The sequence below is a fragment of the Strix aluco genome, chromosome 4 (assembly GCF_031877795.1).
Source record: "Strix aluco isolate bStrAlu1 chromosome 4, bStrAlu1.hap1, whole genome shotgun sequence".
NCBI lineage: Eukaryota > Metazoa > Chordata > Aves > Strigiformes > Strigidae > Strix > Strix aluco.
Genome location: NC_133934.1, coordinates 116,112,339 through 116,131,629, shown reverse-complemented (window position 1 = coordinate 116,131,629; position 19,291 = coordinate 116,112,339). Strand labels below are relative to the sequence as shown.

At 35.3% G+C, this 19,291-nt stretch overlaps 1 protein-coding gene across 8 annotated transcripts in view; it reads right to left on the bottom strand.

Annotated features, from left to right (window-relative positions):
• Nucleotides 1–19,291, bottom strand: part of PAPOLA (poly(A) polymerase alpha) — a 47,686-nt gene that overhangs the window by 11,049 nt on the left and 17,346 nt on the right. For 6 of the 8 annotated variants that reach the window (XR_012623334.1, XM_074825064.1, XM_074825065.1 and 3 more), the window contains 11 exons: nucleotides 17,744–17,855; nucleotides 16,355–16,444; nucleotides 16,125–16,263; nucleotides 14,617–14,689; nucleotides 13,027–13,147; nucleotides 12,006–12,090; nucleotides 7,696–7,749; nucleotides 6,824–6,943; nucleotides 5,194–5,303; nucleotides 3,498–3,619; nucleotides 1,706–1,848 (listed from right to left, as the gene is read on the bottom strand). Coding sequence is in view for 7 of the 8 variants with exons in the window: in XM_074825064.1 (XP_074681165.1) it covers nucleotides 1,706–1,848; nucleotides 3,498–3,619; nucleotides 5,194–5,303; nucleotides 6,824–6,943; nucleotides 7,696–7,749; nucleotides 12,006–12,090; nucleotides 13,027–13,147; nucleotides 14,617–14,689; nucleotides 16,125–16,263; nucleotides 16,355–16,444; nucleotides 17,744–17,855 (1,169 nt within the window). In the remaining variant the exon portion in view is untranslated. Of the gene's footprint in view, nucleotides 1–1,705; nucleotides 1,849–3,497; nucleotides 3,620–5,193; nucleotides 5,304–6,823; nucleotides 6,944–7,695; nucleotides 7,750–12,005; nucleotides 12,091–13,026; nucleotides 13,148–14,616; nucleotides 14,690–16,124; nucleotides 16,264–16,354; nucleotides 16,445–17,743; nucleotides 17,856–19,291 lie in introns of those variants that run through there. The other 2 variants (XM_074825067.1, XM_074825068.1) reach the window with 2 other exon arrangements.

Sequence of the window (19,291 nt, the reverse complement as noted above, 5' to 3'; positions counted from 1 at the left end):
ACCCCCAGCAGCGCTACAGGCTTGGGGAGGAGTGGCTGGAGAGCTGTCAGTCAGAGAGGGATCTGGGGGTGTTGACTGACAGCCGGCTGAACACGAGTCAGCAGTGTGCCCAGGTGGCCAAGAAGGCCAATGGCATCCTGGCTTGTATCAGAAATAGCGTGGCCAGCAGGGACAGGGAAGGGATCTTGCCCCTGTACTCGGCACTGGTGAGGCCGCACCTCGATTACTGTGTTCAGTTTTGGGCCCCTCACTACAAAAAGGACATTGAATTACTCGAGCGTGTCCAGAGAAGGGCAACGAAGCTGGTGAAGGGTCTGGAGGACAGGTCTTATGAGGAGCGGCTGAGGGAACTGGGGTTGTTTAGTCTGGACAAGAGGAGGCTGAAGGGAGACACCTGAAAGGAAGCTGCAGAGGATCTGGGAATGAGTCTCTTTAACCAAGTAATAAGTGATAGGACAAGAGGTAATGGCCTCAAGTTGCACCAGGGAAGGTTTAGACTGGATATTAGGAAGCATTTCTTTACAGAACGGGTTGTTAGGTGTTGGAATGGGCTGCCCAGGGAGGTGGTGGAGTCCCCATCCCTGGAGGTGTTTAAGAGTCGGGTTGACATAGCGCTGAGGGATATGGTGTAGTTGGGAACTGTCAGTGTTAGGTTAATGGTTGGTCTGGATGATCTTCAAGGTCTTTTCCAACCTAGATGATTCTGTGATTTTGTCTGCCCAAATAAGGTGCAGGGGAAAACACAGCAACTGTTTTCCTGAAGGATGGAACAAAACCAGTGTAGAAGGACTAGAACAGAAAGTAGTTTTCAGTCTACATACACCATTACAACTGTGATTTCAATTTGGACTTCCCAAGCAAAGGCCTACGATTTCACATGACAAAAGAATTGTTTTTTCTTTTTCAAGAAACAGGGAACCAATACGTGTCTAAAACGAACACAGGACAATTTCCACTTCAAGTGTGACATCCTAGATATCATAAGACTTGTTTTAATAGCATGGTCAGTGGCATCAACTATTGGAAATAATTTAGCAAGGAAAGCTAACTAAAAGATCACTGATGAAAAAGAATAAGTTTAGTGATCTTAAGTATTTTATCCTACGCATCCTATAACATACATCTAATACTGCACAATTGTAGAAGACAAACATGAGACTCTTGAAAGGAGTAGAATCCCATGTACTTGGGCAAATTGAGGTTTAGATAGGAAAAGACTTAATATAGAAAGTTAGGATTAAGATAAACATTAACATGTACACTTTGAAAATACAATGGAAAATTATGTTCCTAAACTTAATTTGCATAGATATCATCAGTAATAGCAGTAGCACTACTGATTTCCCAGACAGAAAACTTATTTGATCTAAAACTCACATAACTCTTCCTCACTCTCACAGCTCAATTTCCTGCTCACCACCTCTCACTGCCTCCTACTGCAGGGCCCTCAAGTTTTTATATTACCTTGTTCTTCTAAGCATCTTTACCCAACTTTTTAATTCCTCATCTGAAGTCCAGTGCCATGCTCCCTATCCCCCAAATCTAGCCCTGCTCTCGTGCTCAAACTGGAAATAAGAGTGTCTGCAAACTCCAAATTGGAACATTCACACCTTTAAAACTGTAGTATCTCATACATGCAGTATTTGCTATGCTTTTAACACATTTGGGAACAGAGAGCAGCAACAAGACTGAAAGTCTTCATTACCCCTGAGAACTTCCAGAACTGTTCAATGGACTCGTCTTCATAGCACTAGTAGGCGAAGGCACAGACGTGCTGTTATCACTGTCCATAGACAAGTCTAGGCTGCTGTCATTCAGAGCTGTCAACCTGATCCCTTCTGTCGAATGCTGCAATCCACAAGACAGAAGAAAATTATATTAGTCTTAAGGGCTTAAAAAAATAAAAGATTCAAATGATATTTCAGTTATGCAAAATATTAGCCGTTACATTTGTGAAGAGAAACAAGAGGTGATTTAGCAGCGATGAGCTTCCACCATAAACTAAGCATATACGTGTGCCTTAAATGCAGTTAAGTTTAAGTGCATTTTTAGAAAAAAAAAAAACCTGAAAGTAGGAGCATTTAAAAATGCAAAACATAAATGGACAATTTTCAAATCCTTTTATATGAAAATAAGTCACTATCCTGTCGCTACAAACATTTACTTTTTCATAACTCGGGAACAGATTTGTCTGAACCAATGATGTTCAAAAACATAAGATAGACTGTCATTTTATTTAGCAATTTTATTTTCAGATTTATTTCAAGTTTCTTTGGTTTTGTGAACAACATAGATACTGCTTTCATTAACTTCAAATTAATACTGACATACACCAAAGCCACAATTAATACAAAGAATTTAGAGACTGATTTGAACTTAGTCAGTGGAGAAGAAAAGCCTTCCTCTGACATAGTACTAGTGAAAAGAGATGCGTTACTTAATATTTACATTGTCCTCTGAAACCTATTATAAACTGATTTACACTTGGTTTCAATACAAGATTTCCTATTCTTTAAAAAAGTAGTTAATATAAACTAGCTATAGTAATAAAGCATGTTACTCAGATATATCTTAAACAGAGTACGTAACAGTGGCTTAGCTATTCACAAAACCAAGCAAACCTGTACTGCTCTCAGATTAAGCTAACAAAAAAGAAGCAGAGATTTTGAAATACAGACTAAATTGTTAAATTCAAAGTTACACTCCCCTTCTTCCTGCCTCCATGGAAAGGAAATCACATTCAACACAATAGCTTAAAGATTTTGCTAACATTCTCATGTCTGCCCACACAGGTAAACTATATGTTGAGGGAGAAAATAACACTGGCTAGTCAATGGGCAACTTTCTGATGTCAAAACTGTCATTTAAATCTTTTACTCTTAATTAAAAGAGCATATAATACCAAAAGTTGCCAAGTTACAGGTTGAAGAATACTTTCCTTCAAATTATCCTCAAAGTATTCAACCTCAGTTACAGCAACAGACTACCGTCTTAAATACAAAAAAGCAGCAACAAGCTCAACATTCTATTCTGCTTCTATTTGATGACTTGCAATTTTACATTTAGAAGGCTTACAGGAAAATCTAAGTAATAACAACTTCAGAGGAAAAACCTGGAGATAGCAAGAATTGCTTGCCTGATTGTTCTATTGGCATTGTTACAGATGCTTCCTTTAAGTGACCCACTTGTTAAAATAACAAGAGAGCTTTAAAGCCTCATTACACTGGTTTAAATCTGTTTAGTTTAGGAAGGCCAACAAAATATGGAGTTTCGGCCAGACCCGAAGACACTATCCATGCTGTTGATGTTCTGGGAAATCTAGTATTATATTTAGTGCATCCAGTAATACTGCCACAGGCAAATGAGATCACATTACTTATACAGGTAAAACTAAGCTTTCAGAATGTGATTTTAGTTCTTTGATTAGTAAATCTAAAAAGCTGAGGAATCATTCCTCAATGGCATTTTCATTGCTCTCAAATATTAGTCAAGTTTACCTTTTTCTTTTTCTGAAGCACGTGATTAGGTAGCAGCTGGTGAAGTTGCTTACGTTTCACGTGCCTTGCAGCAATCTTCATATCCATCTCAAACATCTTGCTGTTTATTGCTTGCCTATAAACTACACAATTAGAATAACATTAAGATATATTAAAGCATTTTGCAAAGTCCACTTTCTTGCCCAGGAACAAACAATTTGCATTTCAGAACATTTATTACCCTCAAGAACAAGCACAGCGCTTCCTTGTTCTGGAGGAAGAAAGCAAACTGCCTACTATGCCAGCACTGAGAGTACAAACACTAGAACATTACTCAGGAAACAGGTGACCTGTTTTCCAAGAAAAATATCTTGCAAGCATGCAGTTCTCTAAACTATATTGTTCACAAGTTTTAACAGCAACAGCTCTGAAGTGAATTCTTCATTTCATCTCAAAGGGACTGAAGACAGAAATAAGATTTCCTCATAAGAATTACAGTATTTACATAAAACTATTTTCTTCAGTTGATTCAGCTTTTATGTATGCAGCTCCTACAACAAATGGGTTCCAATTCAGGAGCTGATTGCTTGTGTGTCAGCTAATACATGACAAATCATTCTGGCAACTCAGATACCACTACATTTTTATACAGAAGTGATTTATGTTTGATTTTTCTGCTGTGTTTTGGCTTTCTTTGGTTTTGTTTTTTGTTTTTTTGGTTTTTTGTTTTTTTTTTTTCCATTATGTCTACTATAACGAGCTATTTCTCTTCACCTCAGAACATTTACTTCTGGTGAATCAACATGGTTAAATGCTAGTAAAGGAACTACACTGCAACGCAACATCGTGAGTTCAAGTAAAGCCAGCTAAAAGTGAAAAATTTGTTGTTCTTTCACACCAACTTTCTATACTATGTTGAACAAAGCTGTGGCAGATGTATGAATAAAAAAAAATTGTTCTGTAGATCTTAAATACACAAACTTAAAGAGTTATCTCCCTTATTCATTGTCTATTCTACAAATGTTAAGGAATCTCACTGAATAGGCTGTGAATGTGTAATTAAAAAGCTCTTAAGAGACACACACACAAAGAGCTCAAGGAATACTGCATATTAAAGGACCTACTACACTAACTCTTGGTATTGAAGAAGCTCATAAAACCTCTGTGTAAAGATTATACAAGTTAAAGGATGGGCACACTCAGGAAAGCCAGACACAGTTAAAGTATTCTACATTCCTGACATCAGACCTTACCAAAGTTTTAATACAAGGAAAACTAGCTCACTCTTCATGGCTCTCTTCCTCCCCCTGCTTCCACTAAAAAGCAAGCTATTCCCTAATTTAATTCTTGAAAATGCTTCGGTAGTTTTGATAAAATCTTAGGATCTATTCCAAAAGACAGGGCAAACAGAAGTTTTTGGGATGGATTAAGAACAATGAAGACAGACCCACAGTAATTTGAGATGACAAAGAAACCCACAACACAAACAGAAATTGTTTGCTAGGTTGGTTAGCTTTGAAAGTGTATTTACAAACTGAACAGAAAACTATGCATTCCAGTCTACAATGATTTTAATGAAATGCTACTTCATTTAAAAATGCATATATTTAGACAAATTTCAGATTTGAATGTAGTGCATGTACATCAGATTCAAAATTATAAAACAGTAACTTCAACAGGTACATTAATACCAGAACATCTAGAAAGCAAAACTCACCTGTGTCTGTAAAAGACTGAATGTCGTAGGTAAGATCAACACTTAAATTTTCAGAATTTTCGGTTTTCTTAAACACCAACCCAATCACCCACATTGTACGGTATTCTTCCCTGGAAAATTTATATAAAACAAGTCATGTAATACTGACAGAAGAGCTGAATATTCTCGTAAGTTATCTGCTGCAATGGACAACAGTTGTACATTTTAGCTCCACTTAGCAATGGGAAGCTAGCCACAGAAAAGCAAAGAACCAACCTGACTTAATGACATTCCCTTTTCATTCACAAGAGTCATGAAACACTGAAACATTTATCTCCAGCAAACTTAATGAACCAAGATCATCAGTAGATTACTTCATTCAACTGTGCTGCTGTAGAGATTCTCTCAATTTAGGAGTTACAACTAGCTATTGCAATTGTGAAGGAAAGAGATTTGAAAGATGACAACAGATTTTCAGCACCTGACCCTGAAAGTAGTTAGAATCTATTCCTTAACTAAACAACTTCCATTTTGTCACCTCTCAAATTTCTTAGCTGTAACTGACCACAAAGTGCAGTTTTCAGGTAAGAAGAGCCTCCCTTTTACAGCTCACTTTCACATAATATACATGGAAGATGAACTATTATATTCTATTACAGAATATACTGTAACACTTCTACAGCAGCTCAAGACATTTAATGGTTTAATTCAGGTATCTTTTCCTTATAAGACCACTTCAGAACAACACTGTTTTCCAGTGAATGAATAAATTAATTAATTTCGGCAGTCAGGTGAAAGGACATACATTGTTTACATTGGGAAATGACTTTTCCTAAAAGCTTTGCCCACATCAAGTCCTCTGAAATAAAAGCTCATTGGAGCCTGTGCTTATACAGGCAGTTGTATTTATCCACTAAAATGGCGCTGAAGAGGTACTGCCTGCTTTTGTCCAATTTCACTTGGAACATGCATGTTAATTTATGTAACTTTAAAAAAAAGTATCACCAACATTATCTAGAAATAGAAAAGTCTTAAAAAGAGTTTTTAGCCCACACACCTGCTATCATTGTTTTGAGTAGAGGAGGTGGGGGGGAGAGGAGGGGGAGGAGTTGAAAAACATATATAATCCTAAACAGTTCGAAGTGATTGGTATTCTCCTCACTGTTTCCACATGGCCAGGAATTCTAACATCAACCATTACCAAGTTTAAATGATATGCATCTCAACTGCTGAGTTTAATAAGATTAAGCATACTTAGTTACTCAAGATTTCAATTCCACTGTGCCTGATGTTCTACCCGATTCTCACTGCTGCCTCATAATTAGAACTGTCATGCCAACTGATGCTAGATGCTTAAACAACAGCAGCTAAGTAGCAGTAGCTACCACAATTAGCAAGAAATTATGCAATAAAGTTATTAAAAAAAATATATTCTTTCCTTAAAGTTATTGTCTGGCTTAGAAACATTCTTATACAGAATGAAGAATATCTAATTTTACAAATAGTACTTAAGAAGAGCTTAAAACTGTTTGCCTGTCATTAAATATTAATCCATTTAAGATTCTATACAAATACTAGTTTATTTGTTAATGAATTGGCATTTTAACTAAGTTAGTTTCTTACTATTACATGAAAAAACAGTTTTGCTTACTTGTCAGGATTCTCCTTGGGTGCTGGGAATGACTGTGGATTCACATGAGCCAGTGTAATGAATTCATTCTTCTCCAAGTTTCCAACTAGAATACGGATTTTTGATTCCACCAAGCCCACCCTGCATAGATGTCACTTATTAGCAAGTTCTCATTAATATGAAGTAATAGAAGTATCTAACATATCAGGATAAAATCCTCAACAGTCTCCTTATACTAATATTTGAGAGTACAAATGAACTAGTGCACTATACATGACAGATAATTCAGATCAATAAACCAAGTGAACACATTACAAAAACTAATGCAAGGGAAGCTTAAGAATGCCCTGAAGCTCTCATTATGGCCTGATTTTACAAGTGGGATTAAATAGCAAGACATTACACATCAAGTAAAAGGCAGTCAACAAGAAACTCCTACGTATTTCTCCAATAGTCTTTTGGCTTCAGACGATGAATTTTAAAGTTGAAGAAATTCCCAATACCTGACAATCTTAAAACTTCTCTAATAAGAGAGCAGAAACAAGGGAAAGAGGCATTTTTGTTTTGAGAAACAGTATTTCAAGAGATTGAAAACATACCTCAACACTGCTTATTAAAAGAAGTGAGTAAGGCTTAAGAACGTAAGATTTGTAAAGTGAACCTGACAGTGCTGTAAAGAAGCAAAATTCAAGCAAGAGCCTTCACCCCCTGGTTCTTCAGTTTTACTGTTTTTCAGAAGTGTACCATCTTCATCCATTTAATTTTGAAACACTGAAGCTCCACTTCATTTAAGTAAAAAGATATTAGATACACTAGATCCCGTGCTGACAGGTTTTTCTTTTTGTTGTTTGGTGGGTTTTGTTTTTCTTTTAAATAGCAAGCATTATACTCACCATTCTAGTCGCTGTTTTTCTGTCGGTGCGCTTGCTAGAAGTACAATATAATGCCTTTGGAGATAAAGACAATATGCTATTCTATTTATACTTCTAAAACTACACATTCAAACCTTAATACTAAAATTTTGCAGTAAGTTCTACATTGCAAGCTACAGATTTATTTGCTTAAATATATACCCTATAATAAAATTAAGCATTGTTCAGTAGGCAAAGGGGCTATGTCCCTCAAAGCATGTGACTAACAGACTTCCCAAAACACTTCAGATTTTAGAGACATTTGCAACTACACTTTAATACCACCTAATAAAAGGCCAAGAACATAGCTCTAGTTGTAAAACAGTACAAGTATTTCCATACCTAATGGAATCAGCGATTCAACTGACTACTAGAGATTACTTGCAAGTAAAACCAATTGTTCACAACCATCTATACACGTCAGTTGTCTTAGTCACAACATTATTTCTGAAGTTAGAAGAGTGGTTAGCACATATGCATTTGTTCAAAGTCAAAAGTAACACTATCAAATGTGTTTTTAAAAAATTCTATATCTGCATTTTAGAATTGTCTGAAGACACTTATCTGAAACTTCATAAGGAATGTTTCCTCTGATGATAATTCTTAAGCTCTCAATTATATTCCAGGATAATCAGTGTATACCCACTGTAAGTAAATTTCAAAGAAACAGTATACAGAGCAAGAATGGTATTTTAAACAAAAAAGTCCAAGAACAGTGGAATGGGAGATGATTACTTTTAACTTGAGTTCATAATGAGGCAGGTGTGGGAACCTTATATGTCTACAGCCAGGTTTTTCAGAAGTTTAGCTGGAAAGTCTGTTTTAACATGCAAAGTCATCCAACTTGGCATTACTCTATACTGATACGGTGTGGTTAGGTATCTTCAGAGCAGGATTTAAAGAAAACTAATAACATGAGGGATTAGACCTTAATACATATACCTCATAGAAAGGAATACAAGGTCAATGATGGTGAAAAACTATGGTGCAGAGAGTCCTCTGATGCTATATACAGGCCTTCAAATTGAAACAGTAAATCCAGATCAAATCAGTAACAACACATTTCTGTACTTATCTTTAGGTGGCAAGAGAAAAAAAAACCTGCTAAATGCTACAGTCCTTTGAATCCAGACCATGTCAATGAAATAAAGAGGACTGGAAAAGAGAGATTTGGAGAAAATTCCTCTTTCTTCTGAAGAGGGCATTTTGTCTACTTATTTTTTGCATTTTGGCAGTATTAACTGCTTCATACAAAAACTGTTAAGGAGTTTTTTCTGTTATCTTATTGAAATCCTCATTTTAGCTGCTTGTCCTTTACTCTAATTCTGTATGAGAAGTTACTAATTTCCAGTATCAATTTCTTCTAAGGAGCACTAGATATGCAACTATAATCCATAAGATTCCTACGTCATACACAGCACACAAACTTGCAGACTGTTTCATTTAGTAGGAAAGACAATTTAAGTTTTTGTTGTTTTTAACCATGTATGAACTAAAAGAAATCTCAAATCTGCAAGTATTTGAAAAAAACATTTTTTCTGGTTACTTATTAAAAGCAGCTCTTTGAAATAAACTTCTGAAAAACAATTTAAAAATTTGAATTTGGCTATGTCTAAAAGCCTCAACTAGCTGGTGAGCACCTAGAAAAAAACCCGAAGCCTTATTTATGAAAATAAGTATAATGATTAGATGTTTTTGCAGATGTAGTGCTAGCTGAAAAAGAAAGAAAAGGAAAAGATGCAATTTCTCCCCCCCCCCCAACCCCAACTGTTAAACAGTGCTGAGAGGGAATTAATCACGGGAAATCTGCTATTGCCATTTTCAGTAAAACTTAATTTTTAACAGCTTGTGCTATTTTAAAATGTACTTAGTTTTAGAGTCCAAGGTCTCACTGCTAAATTTTACAAAGACAAAATTTGTTATGAGTTCTTCATCCATAATTTTATCACAAAGAATGCAGAAGTATCCATTACTTCATGATAAAGAACAAAAAAATTCTGAAGTTAAGTTTCTACCTCTCAGTGATGTTTTTTAGATGCAGGGTATTATTTTGAAGTATATGGGTTTGGTCTTTTTTGTTTGGTTTGGGGTTTTTTTAGAAACTGGTGGTGTTTCTCTCCCACTGTCTCCCTATCAGCATTACGTTTTTCATAGAAATAACCTAATGGAGATATTATGGAATTGTTTTGCACCATTAATACCTGTACCTACAAAAACACAAAAGTATTGCTAAGAGTCATACTACTTTCTGAAAAAATTGAGAACACCTGAACACACTCATTTCAATTTTTCTTCATTAAGCTGTCCAGGATTTACACTTTAAATTATCCAGTGCTTCATCTAAAGTCCTATCAAGGCAAGTGTTCAAAATACTTTTTTAAAAAGGTATGTTTGTATTCTACTTATTTTGCAGGTATCTTGTCTTTCTAACAGAGAAACTATATGCTAAAGGTCATGAAATGAGTGTTATTTCTCTCATCACCATACTTCCCTCTTGGTTTTAAGATCTAATAATTTCCATTCTCATGTAACACTTCATACTCATGTTATATCCATTTGAAATTTTTCTTGTCATTTCCCTGTAAAACACCATATCCAGCAAGTGTATGTTCTTTGTTGTTGTTTCCCCCACATCTGAAAAATTTAAACCTACATGAAGGGCAGATAACACATGTTGTAACTCCCTAACTCTAAGTAATTGTTGATATGTGAAATAAATAATAAATAAATAGAACCAGATTTCCCCATTTTCCCAATTTCTAATCTGCTCCTGCCATGCAGGTATGCAATAGCCTCCAGATTTCCTTAGTCACACATCACTGAAGTTTGATTATTTTAAATGCAGCTAGCAAGTCAAAAGCATTTACGATCAACATAGACGTTTAGCAACTAATTGCCATTGAGAGTGATACAGATCACTAAAGCTATGCTTTCAGAGAAGAAAAAGTATGTCTCAGAGCAAGGATCAGATCTTTTATCTGGCAGAGCACTATACACTGCTTTGAATTTCAGCAGGAACAAGTTAAGGCATCTACAATTTAAGCAGGAGGAGAGTGTGAAGAGGGGGAAAAAACCCAAACCACATAGCTTTCAGATGGAGATCTGACCAGAGCCACAGTTATTGCATACTATTTTTTCCTAGCTTTGACAGAAACTAAGAAAATGTGCTAGAGAACTTATTAGCAACCTCTTGAGCAGAAACTGATTTCTATGCAGCCCATTTTTAACTTCAAAAATAATACAAAACTTTACAGTGCTCTTTTAAGTGTTTTAAAACTTAATTTCCAAAGTACGACATAAAAGCCATCCAAATGTTTTAAAGCTTTTATCATGCAAAAGATATAGAAACAAAACACAGACACATTATGAAGGTCATCAGTCTCTTTTAATGGGGGAACTGTATATTTCAATCTTGTTTAGATTAGTACATAACCAACCAACCACCCAACACAGAAACAAGTGTAAAATATATTTGATCTTGACTCAAGAAAAATGGGTCTCCAATTTCAACTGAGGGCAAAGAAGATGTAGTCCGTATTTGAATAATCCATATTTATTATAAAAATACAACTTTCAGCAAGTCCATATACATTTAACAAGCTTCTGCCCCACAAATGCATTACTAGAAACCCTAAGTGTGAAGTGTGAACTTCAGTATTTCCCTTAGAGACAGTACAAAATTAGAGAAGCTAGGTGTGAAAGAGTATTAATAAAGAGCCAAAAGCCTTAAGCTTTAATGAAAAAAAAATCTAGTAATAACTAGTACATCTGGCAGTTAGTCAACACAATGGCAAAAATATCTTTTATTATCAGAGTGAACTGTTGACTATATTGACAGAAGAAAACACACAGTTTCAAGTACGTATTCATCTTAAATATCGACCTTCAGAATTAGTTCTTTTAATATCTTGTTTCCTGGGATGCAAGACCCATTTTTAGAATGCTTACTGACACCACTAAAGAACATTTCTGTTAGTCAAACTAGCTGATATGTCTTCAATTTTATTGGTAGCATACCAATTGTATAGTTAACTGGTAACATTCTAAATATCTGGTGAGGGACTAACAGGTTTCTGAAAACAATACTAAAAACAAAAAAAAAAGCATCTGAGGAAATTATTAGTTTTCTAAGAGAAAGGACAATAGCTCATTCACTCCCCCTCTGTATAGAAAAAACCTAACATTTTTTGTAAGTCTAATGCACGTATATTTAAGATCCTGTGCTACAGAGCATCATTAAATATTTTAACTGATAAAACTTTAAATATTCTGCCATGCCATAAAATACATACTTGTACTTTTGAAAGAAGTTTGGAGCTTCAAAAAGTTTGGACCACTCTGCCTTACTCAGCAAAATTTCATCTGTGATAGCAAGACCTAAATTATAAAAAAAAATTTAAACTTTTTTTTTAAAATACAGTTTAGTATCCAGAGTAAAAACAGTTTATTAACTTAGCAAAGGTTACTATGAACTATCTCCCCCCTTCAAATTCAAAGGAATTTATCAACAGGCTTTATATTCCAGTCATACCTTAAGTGGTCATTCGTTATACAAATCTTATTATTAAAAAGAACCTCAATAAAAAACATTTAGAAGTGTATGTTAATTGATCAGACTGATGATTTCACATATTTTTGCTTAGCAGTGTAACACAGCTCAATTTAATCTTTTGTGTATGCCACAGTAACTACTCAGTCCAAAGAAGATAGAGATCTTTTTCCTTACAGTAACTGAATGATCTCTTGTGCAAGGCACTGTACAACAAGGCAAAGAAACAGTAAGACAATAAGCTACTGCTCTGCCACAGAGAGCTACTGGTAGTTGCTCTCTGCATCAAGTCTACGCCTGGCTTTGATAACATCTTCTCTTATCTACTAGAATTATCCAAACAGATTACTAGGATAAATCTAGATCATCTCAGAGAAAGTATGTTGTCTTATATCAGGTCTAGAAACAGCCATCAAGTGGGATTACTACACTAATCTTCCATGTGGCATGACACAATCTAAAGCCACTAAAATAAACAAATAAAAGATATTGTACCATTAACTCTCATTTTCAGAGCACAAGCCATTCTAATTAATTACCCTGTTTCTATAGAGTGAAGGACAGATATGCAGAAGTCTCTACTGAATTTGGAAATTTAAGCCACATAAACCTAACAGGCCAAGTTCTACCTCCATCAGAAGAGAATCTCATGTCAAGAAGCTATTTAACATCCTCCCACCTCCCCCCTCACAAAGCATACCCACGATGGAACTATTTTAAATCCGTTTGAAAAAATTATATAGAGAGCATAAGATAATACTTACCTTGCTTAAATTCCTCAACCATGACCATCCGTGTGGAAACGGACACATTGTAGGTAGAGTTCTGCTGTGGGTATGCTGGTGTAATTATAGGCATAAGATGGTACCTATCACTGGGGTTTACCTATATATAACAACAGCCAATCAGTTTTCTTCAAGCATACACATGAGTTAAAAAATTTGGATTTCTCCCTTTACTACAACTGAGTCTTAAGTTCTAAGAGACCTTAGTTTGCAGACCAAGTAAATTTACCAACAGTTCAGAGAAAGTTAGGAAAACAAGGATAATGCTTTCACAAAGGACATCATTCTGAACCACAGTGATGTGGGAGAGTTATAACCTGTCAGCACATCAAGATCAAGGATGCAGGCATTTCTAAGTCCAGAAATACCAACTAAACAGAACAATTTCTCTCTTTAATAGAAATTAGCTTGTGATCACATCAAAACATGGATACCTCATCACATGAGCACCTTCAGAAGAATGATTGTCTTCAGAGCTTGCAAAAAATATTTTACACTTTATTTCTGTAACACTACTGAAAATAAAAAGCCAGCTGAAGACGAGAGGCTCTAGGCAACCTGACAGAAGCATCACTTGCGTTAACGTATCTTTTATTAAACAGTACACAGGGAAACAAAAAAGGGACAAAACACACACACGCAAGATACATTTAAAATAGCATTAGGGTAGCAATCTTGTAGATGGTAAATTAAAGATAAAACCCTGTTATTAACTCACCCCACTCTGTTTAGCTACAACACAGACAGTTCCCATCACACACTGACCTCAAATCCCCTATCCCAGGAATAACAGCAAGACTCCAGAACACTTTTTCAGCTGTCTCACATTATTAAAACATGGACTTTTGTCAACCAGAAAAACAGACTGAAGTACAAAAGGGCACACAACCTCTGGTGCTTACACTACTCACCAAAAAAAGATTAGTTGAACACCAACTATTCTAAAATTGACATAACAGCAAACACATTCATGCTATGCCCTCCTGGAACCTCAGAATGTGAGCTGTGCATCTGCTGCAAGCTGTTTTATTGACTGCCTGAAGGACATTAATGTCCAATGTTCTTAATGTAAGTGCTACAAAGATGGAGATCAAATATTATACAAAACAACTTAAAGACTTCAAGTTATGATCTTCTTTGGTCCAAGATAAAAAGACACATTACTACAACTATATGGAACCAAACCTATCCAGCTGTGACTGTTGCACTGAAGTGAATTCAATACACTTGCAAAAGTAACAGGTTAAGTCAGAAGCAAACCATTTTAAGATACGTAGTTTTTTAACAATGCATTGCTTTAAGGCATATATCTAATTATGCTGAATATTAAGATCAGTTGTTGCAAAAGTCGGGAGTAAAAAGTACACTGTTCAGCAAGTGTGCTTCAAGAGGTCAGTTTAGAAAATTAAGCTTTGTTCCACACTCAGGAGAACTAGAGGTTATGTATAAAGAAGACACAATACCAAAACATTAAGTTTAATAAACCCCAAATGAAGTTCACCTAGGATTCTTTAAGCAACTGAATTTATTGTACAGTGTGACTTATAGGGGAAAAAATAATACACTAACCCTTGGGTCCCATACAGGCAAATTAAGATTGCATTCTTCTGGCTGTTTCAATAGCACTGGATTTGGCCATTCCCTGTTCAAAAAGATTGTAGCACTGAATAAGACTATTGGATACAACCATGTATGTTCAACAAACAATACTTTTGAATGCGATCCTTAACTCTGCGCTCAAGGTAAAGCATCATTTCCTCAAGACTAAGCTGGTCTAACTAGGGTTGTTTAAATAAGATGTATTGCTGAACTACCATACAGCTGTAATTAACTTCTCCAGGGCATCAGAACAACGAATTTTCTGTAGTCTTGGAGCTTTATAACCACTGGTTTAGGTAACTAAAGTAAACTCTAAATTCTTGAAATATACCTATGAAAGATAAATTCCTCTATGAAGACTGACATTGGGTCCATCTTCAAGCTAGCTGTTCCATGGACAAACTACAGAAGAAACAGCCAGCATGATTATAGCATCATTACCAGGCGTACGTATTAGAAAAACAACCTCCAATCAAGACAAAAAGAAACCGTGCTGAATGAAACACTAAAAAAAAAGTAACACTTCTGTTCTTCAAGTCGTCTCTACTCCCATGAGTAAAGTTATCTTCCTATAAAGAGAAGTCAGTTAATCTCTTGGTATTTGTACATTAATGCTCCCATGCTATGCACATATAAAATGGACAGCAGTATAAGGAACACATTAAACAGAGCTTGCAAACGATTTTCCTCTATTACCTTAGTGAGGCAAGATATTACTCAACACTAGGTAACTCAAAGAGCCTATAAAGCCTATGGATTCAAGGCAGCGAAACTGTAGAAATTATCTTCACATTAAGAAGAGACTATACTTGAAGAAACAACTTGGTATAATGATTCTTAAAATCTGTCAACGACTCATGAAGAAGATAGGTATCCAGACATGCTCTTTCAAGAAAAAGAGTATTCAGTTGTAATCTGCAATGTACACTTTTGACCCATTCATTCTAAATTTACTTGGAACATTCCCCTTGTTCCCATCAGAGTTATTCAAACCATCTTTCTGATGTAACTAGCTCAGGAGTATGAAATCATATGTAATGCCATAACACCTACCTCTTCACACTGACAAGATTAAAACACACTTTTGCCACTTGTTCTCCTAAACTGCATCTAAGCTATGTGCCTAAACCAGATACTAACATACCGCCTTTTCCCATTATCCTAGTATCCAAATGTTAAAATACTTTAAATTTTGGGGTGTCTGCTCTAAAGAGTAATGTTGAGTTACAACAAATTTAGAACAAAGAAAAATTTTAAATAAAAACTGGGTGTTTTTGTTTCGCGTACTTTAAGAACAAGACACGGGGGATGATTTATTGAAAATCTCAAGCTAGCAACTTTCTGGCAGCAAGAACAATGCTTATAACTACCATCTTAATCTGATAACAGCTGAAAATGATACCATAAAAACAGGACTAAAATTTAGTGTCTACAAACAATTTTATTTTAATGTAATCTAAATTTTAAAAAAAACATACCATTTAGAAAATACCAAGAAAAATTTATGTACAAGAGTTGATGCTATTGCATTTGGATAAAGCTGGCAAGTTCTTGCTACTAGCATAGCCCAGGAAACACCACCAAGGAAACCTAGTATATTGGAATAGATGTTGTGGCCTGTGGATTGAGAAGGAGAGAGACAAAAAAAGTTATTAGTAACCACAAGAGTTAATGAAAACTTCACAAATTTTGGAATAAAACTGCTTACGTTTCGCCCACAGTTTGATAGCTCTCAGTGTTAACCTGAAGTTGTCAATGTTTGGTACTAGATGCAGAATTTCATCGGTTACCCGGCAACCTGCCAAAAGAAAGAATCCATTACACTTGCTGCCTCCAAAGTTTTTTTCCTTGCTTTTCTTCCCTCACCTTCAAAGCTATCAAACTTTTTAGATGAGCATGCTGAAACTAATTTCATATTTTGATCACTTTTGTTTTGAATTATAAAGCTTAACATATTTTCATTTGATTTTTTAATTTTCTTTTTTGCTGGTTTACAGCAGCACTCACGAAGACAGTTCAGGCACACAGTTTTGCACTGTGTCCTGATTTCCACTGGGACAGAGTTAATTTTTCTTCGTAGCAGCTAGAATAGTGCTGTGTCTTAGTGCTTGGCTGCTGGCTGGGTTAAAACCAGTACACAATGCTACTTGATTTTCTGTTATTAATGAATCGTACAAGCTGTTTAAGAAACAAAAAATTTTTAAGTTCTGCTGTCATGGGATTACATGCAGTATATCACAGAACGTGCAGACAAATTAAAAAAGCATGAATCTTCATGGACCTACAGAAAACCTGCAAGTCATAGGTCAAAGCTTTGTTTAGATTTATGACAACAGGCTAAAAAGAACAGTTTTTAAACATACGAGTTGTATCACTACTTTGATAACTTCATAGATAACAATATTAACTGTTTGATTCTTGATTTTTAAAAAAAGTTGTATTATCTAAGAGTAGGAATTCCTTTCAAAGCAATTAAGAGGAAGTATGAATTCTAGAGACTGCGGAAACGTGAATTTCACAAAACAGTGCAAGATGTTGTGGTAATCTCAAATTATCAAGTTTTCATCTCATAACAGAAACCGGTCATCTCTCACATGCTCCTCTTCCTCGCCAAGTTGCATACAGGCTGAAGCCCCTACTGTCCCGTACATAAATAACAATTTTTCAAGCTGCAGTATTATAGAAAAGTTAAGGGTTACACAAACCGGTAAGATACTAAAGACCTGACCTCAAACTGACAGTATTTTGATATCCCAAATTTCTCACTGAAGCAATTTCATGTATGTTTATGCATATTAAAAACATAGACAAATTAAAACATGCACACATCTTTATTGAAATAGTGCTTCACACAAGTCTTGCAAGTTCCATTAATCTCTAGACAGCATCATCTACTAGCCAAATAAAAAAAAGTAATGTATAAAAATCTGGTCAACAAGCAACAACCTTTCTCTCAAAAGAAAAAAAAAATACCTAAAACTGGCTAAGACTGTTTCCACATATGGAATTGCGACATTTTCAGTCAAGTCCACAACTAAACTACTGTACCAAACAATTAGAAGATTAGAAGTTTATATGCAAAACTGTATATACATACCATTAAGACTTCGTATGCATCTAATGTCTAAATTTTTAAGTAGGCTATCGTCTCGTAGGTCTAAGTCCTCAGGAATAGTTTGCAGTGCTAATCTTGCAAACAAAATATCAATCTTAAAAAAAAAAGAGATAAAACATTAGAAAACTGTTCTTTCTTCTGTAGAATTCTGTAGTACATTTCATCAGTTTTACTAATAATAAAAACAGTAGTCTTCCTAGTACAAATAATCTCTTTAAACAATACATACAAACACCCTTCACAGACAGTAAAAGAAACACTTTCAGATGTTTCATCTATCTTGTGGCTCCTTTTCCAAGAGGATAAAATACACATTAAGATCAATACAGAACCAGCACACATAAAAACTATGTCAACCATCAATGTAAATAAAAATCATTTGGGGACAAGCACCACTTCTAGGTCCAGAACACAAAATTTTACTACGTCAGAGGCAAGTCATGAAAACATAACCTAGTTTTAACCTGAATATTCTCAAAATTATCACTGAATTACAGAAAAAGTAAGAGAGCTTTCCCATCCAGCCCTGTAAAGCACACATGCAGCTAGCTGCCTCTGTACAGCATCAGTACCTATGAAAAGCCTACGTATCTGATTACAGAACAGAGGAAGTTCTGAAAATCCAGCAAGCTATCGAGCAAGCGTATAAATTTGTAAAAATTTTGATGTTATGTCAAATTTCTTTGCTATTACTTCTGCAATAATTTGTCATAATAGCTTTTCTAGGTCAAGAACATCTAAAATACTATTTGGCACTGAACTAGAGTTTTACATTGCTCCACACACAGCAAGGACATTACACAAGAGTAGAGAAATACGTTTGCCTTTCCAGTCCTAGATTAGGTATCAGTCAGTATGATGAGAATATAAAGTGCCCATCAGCAGCTGGTCTACTAGGCAACAAGCCCCCTTGACCAAGTTAGACTTTTAATCATCATAAACTGGTATCACTTCATCTACAAGATGATGAAATACATCATGCTATTGCACAAAGAACAAAACCATTTTAGTTACATTAAAATTATTTCAGGTAAAAATAAGCTGAAGATACCTTAAAGTGAAAAACTTTTCATAGGTGCTTAAAACTTCACATTCACCTGTTTTAAACTATGAAGCATTCCTCCAAAGGAAGGTAATTTCTGAAGTATTTAGTGAACTTTTGATTTTAAAGTCTTTAATAGTGGTCTTAACATTCTATACTGCAAGTATAAGTTTCTACTTAAGTCAAAAGTACTAGTTTTTCAGTGTAAAACAAGTTCAAAATTAACTTCAGCTTGAAGTTCTATTCTGACCTCTAGAAGGTCTAAAACCTCTAAAGATTCACAGTGCACTGACAATAAAAGGATTTTTCAAATCAAGAAATGAATAGCCTGTCCTATGTCATTTGGGGAGGGGGGTGGGGAATCCCTTTTCTAGAGTAAGAACAAAAAAATCAACAAGGTTCTTGTTTCTTTTCAGCAAGAACACAAAATATGTATGTAAAAACTGGCATTGGCAGAAACTACTGAAGTTTAACTGACAGGATCACCA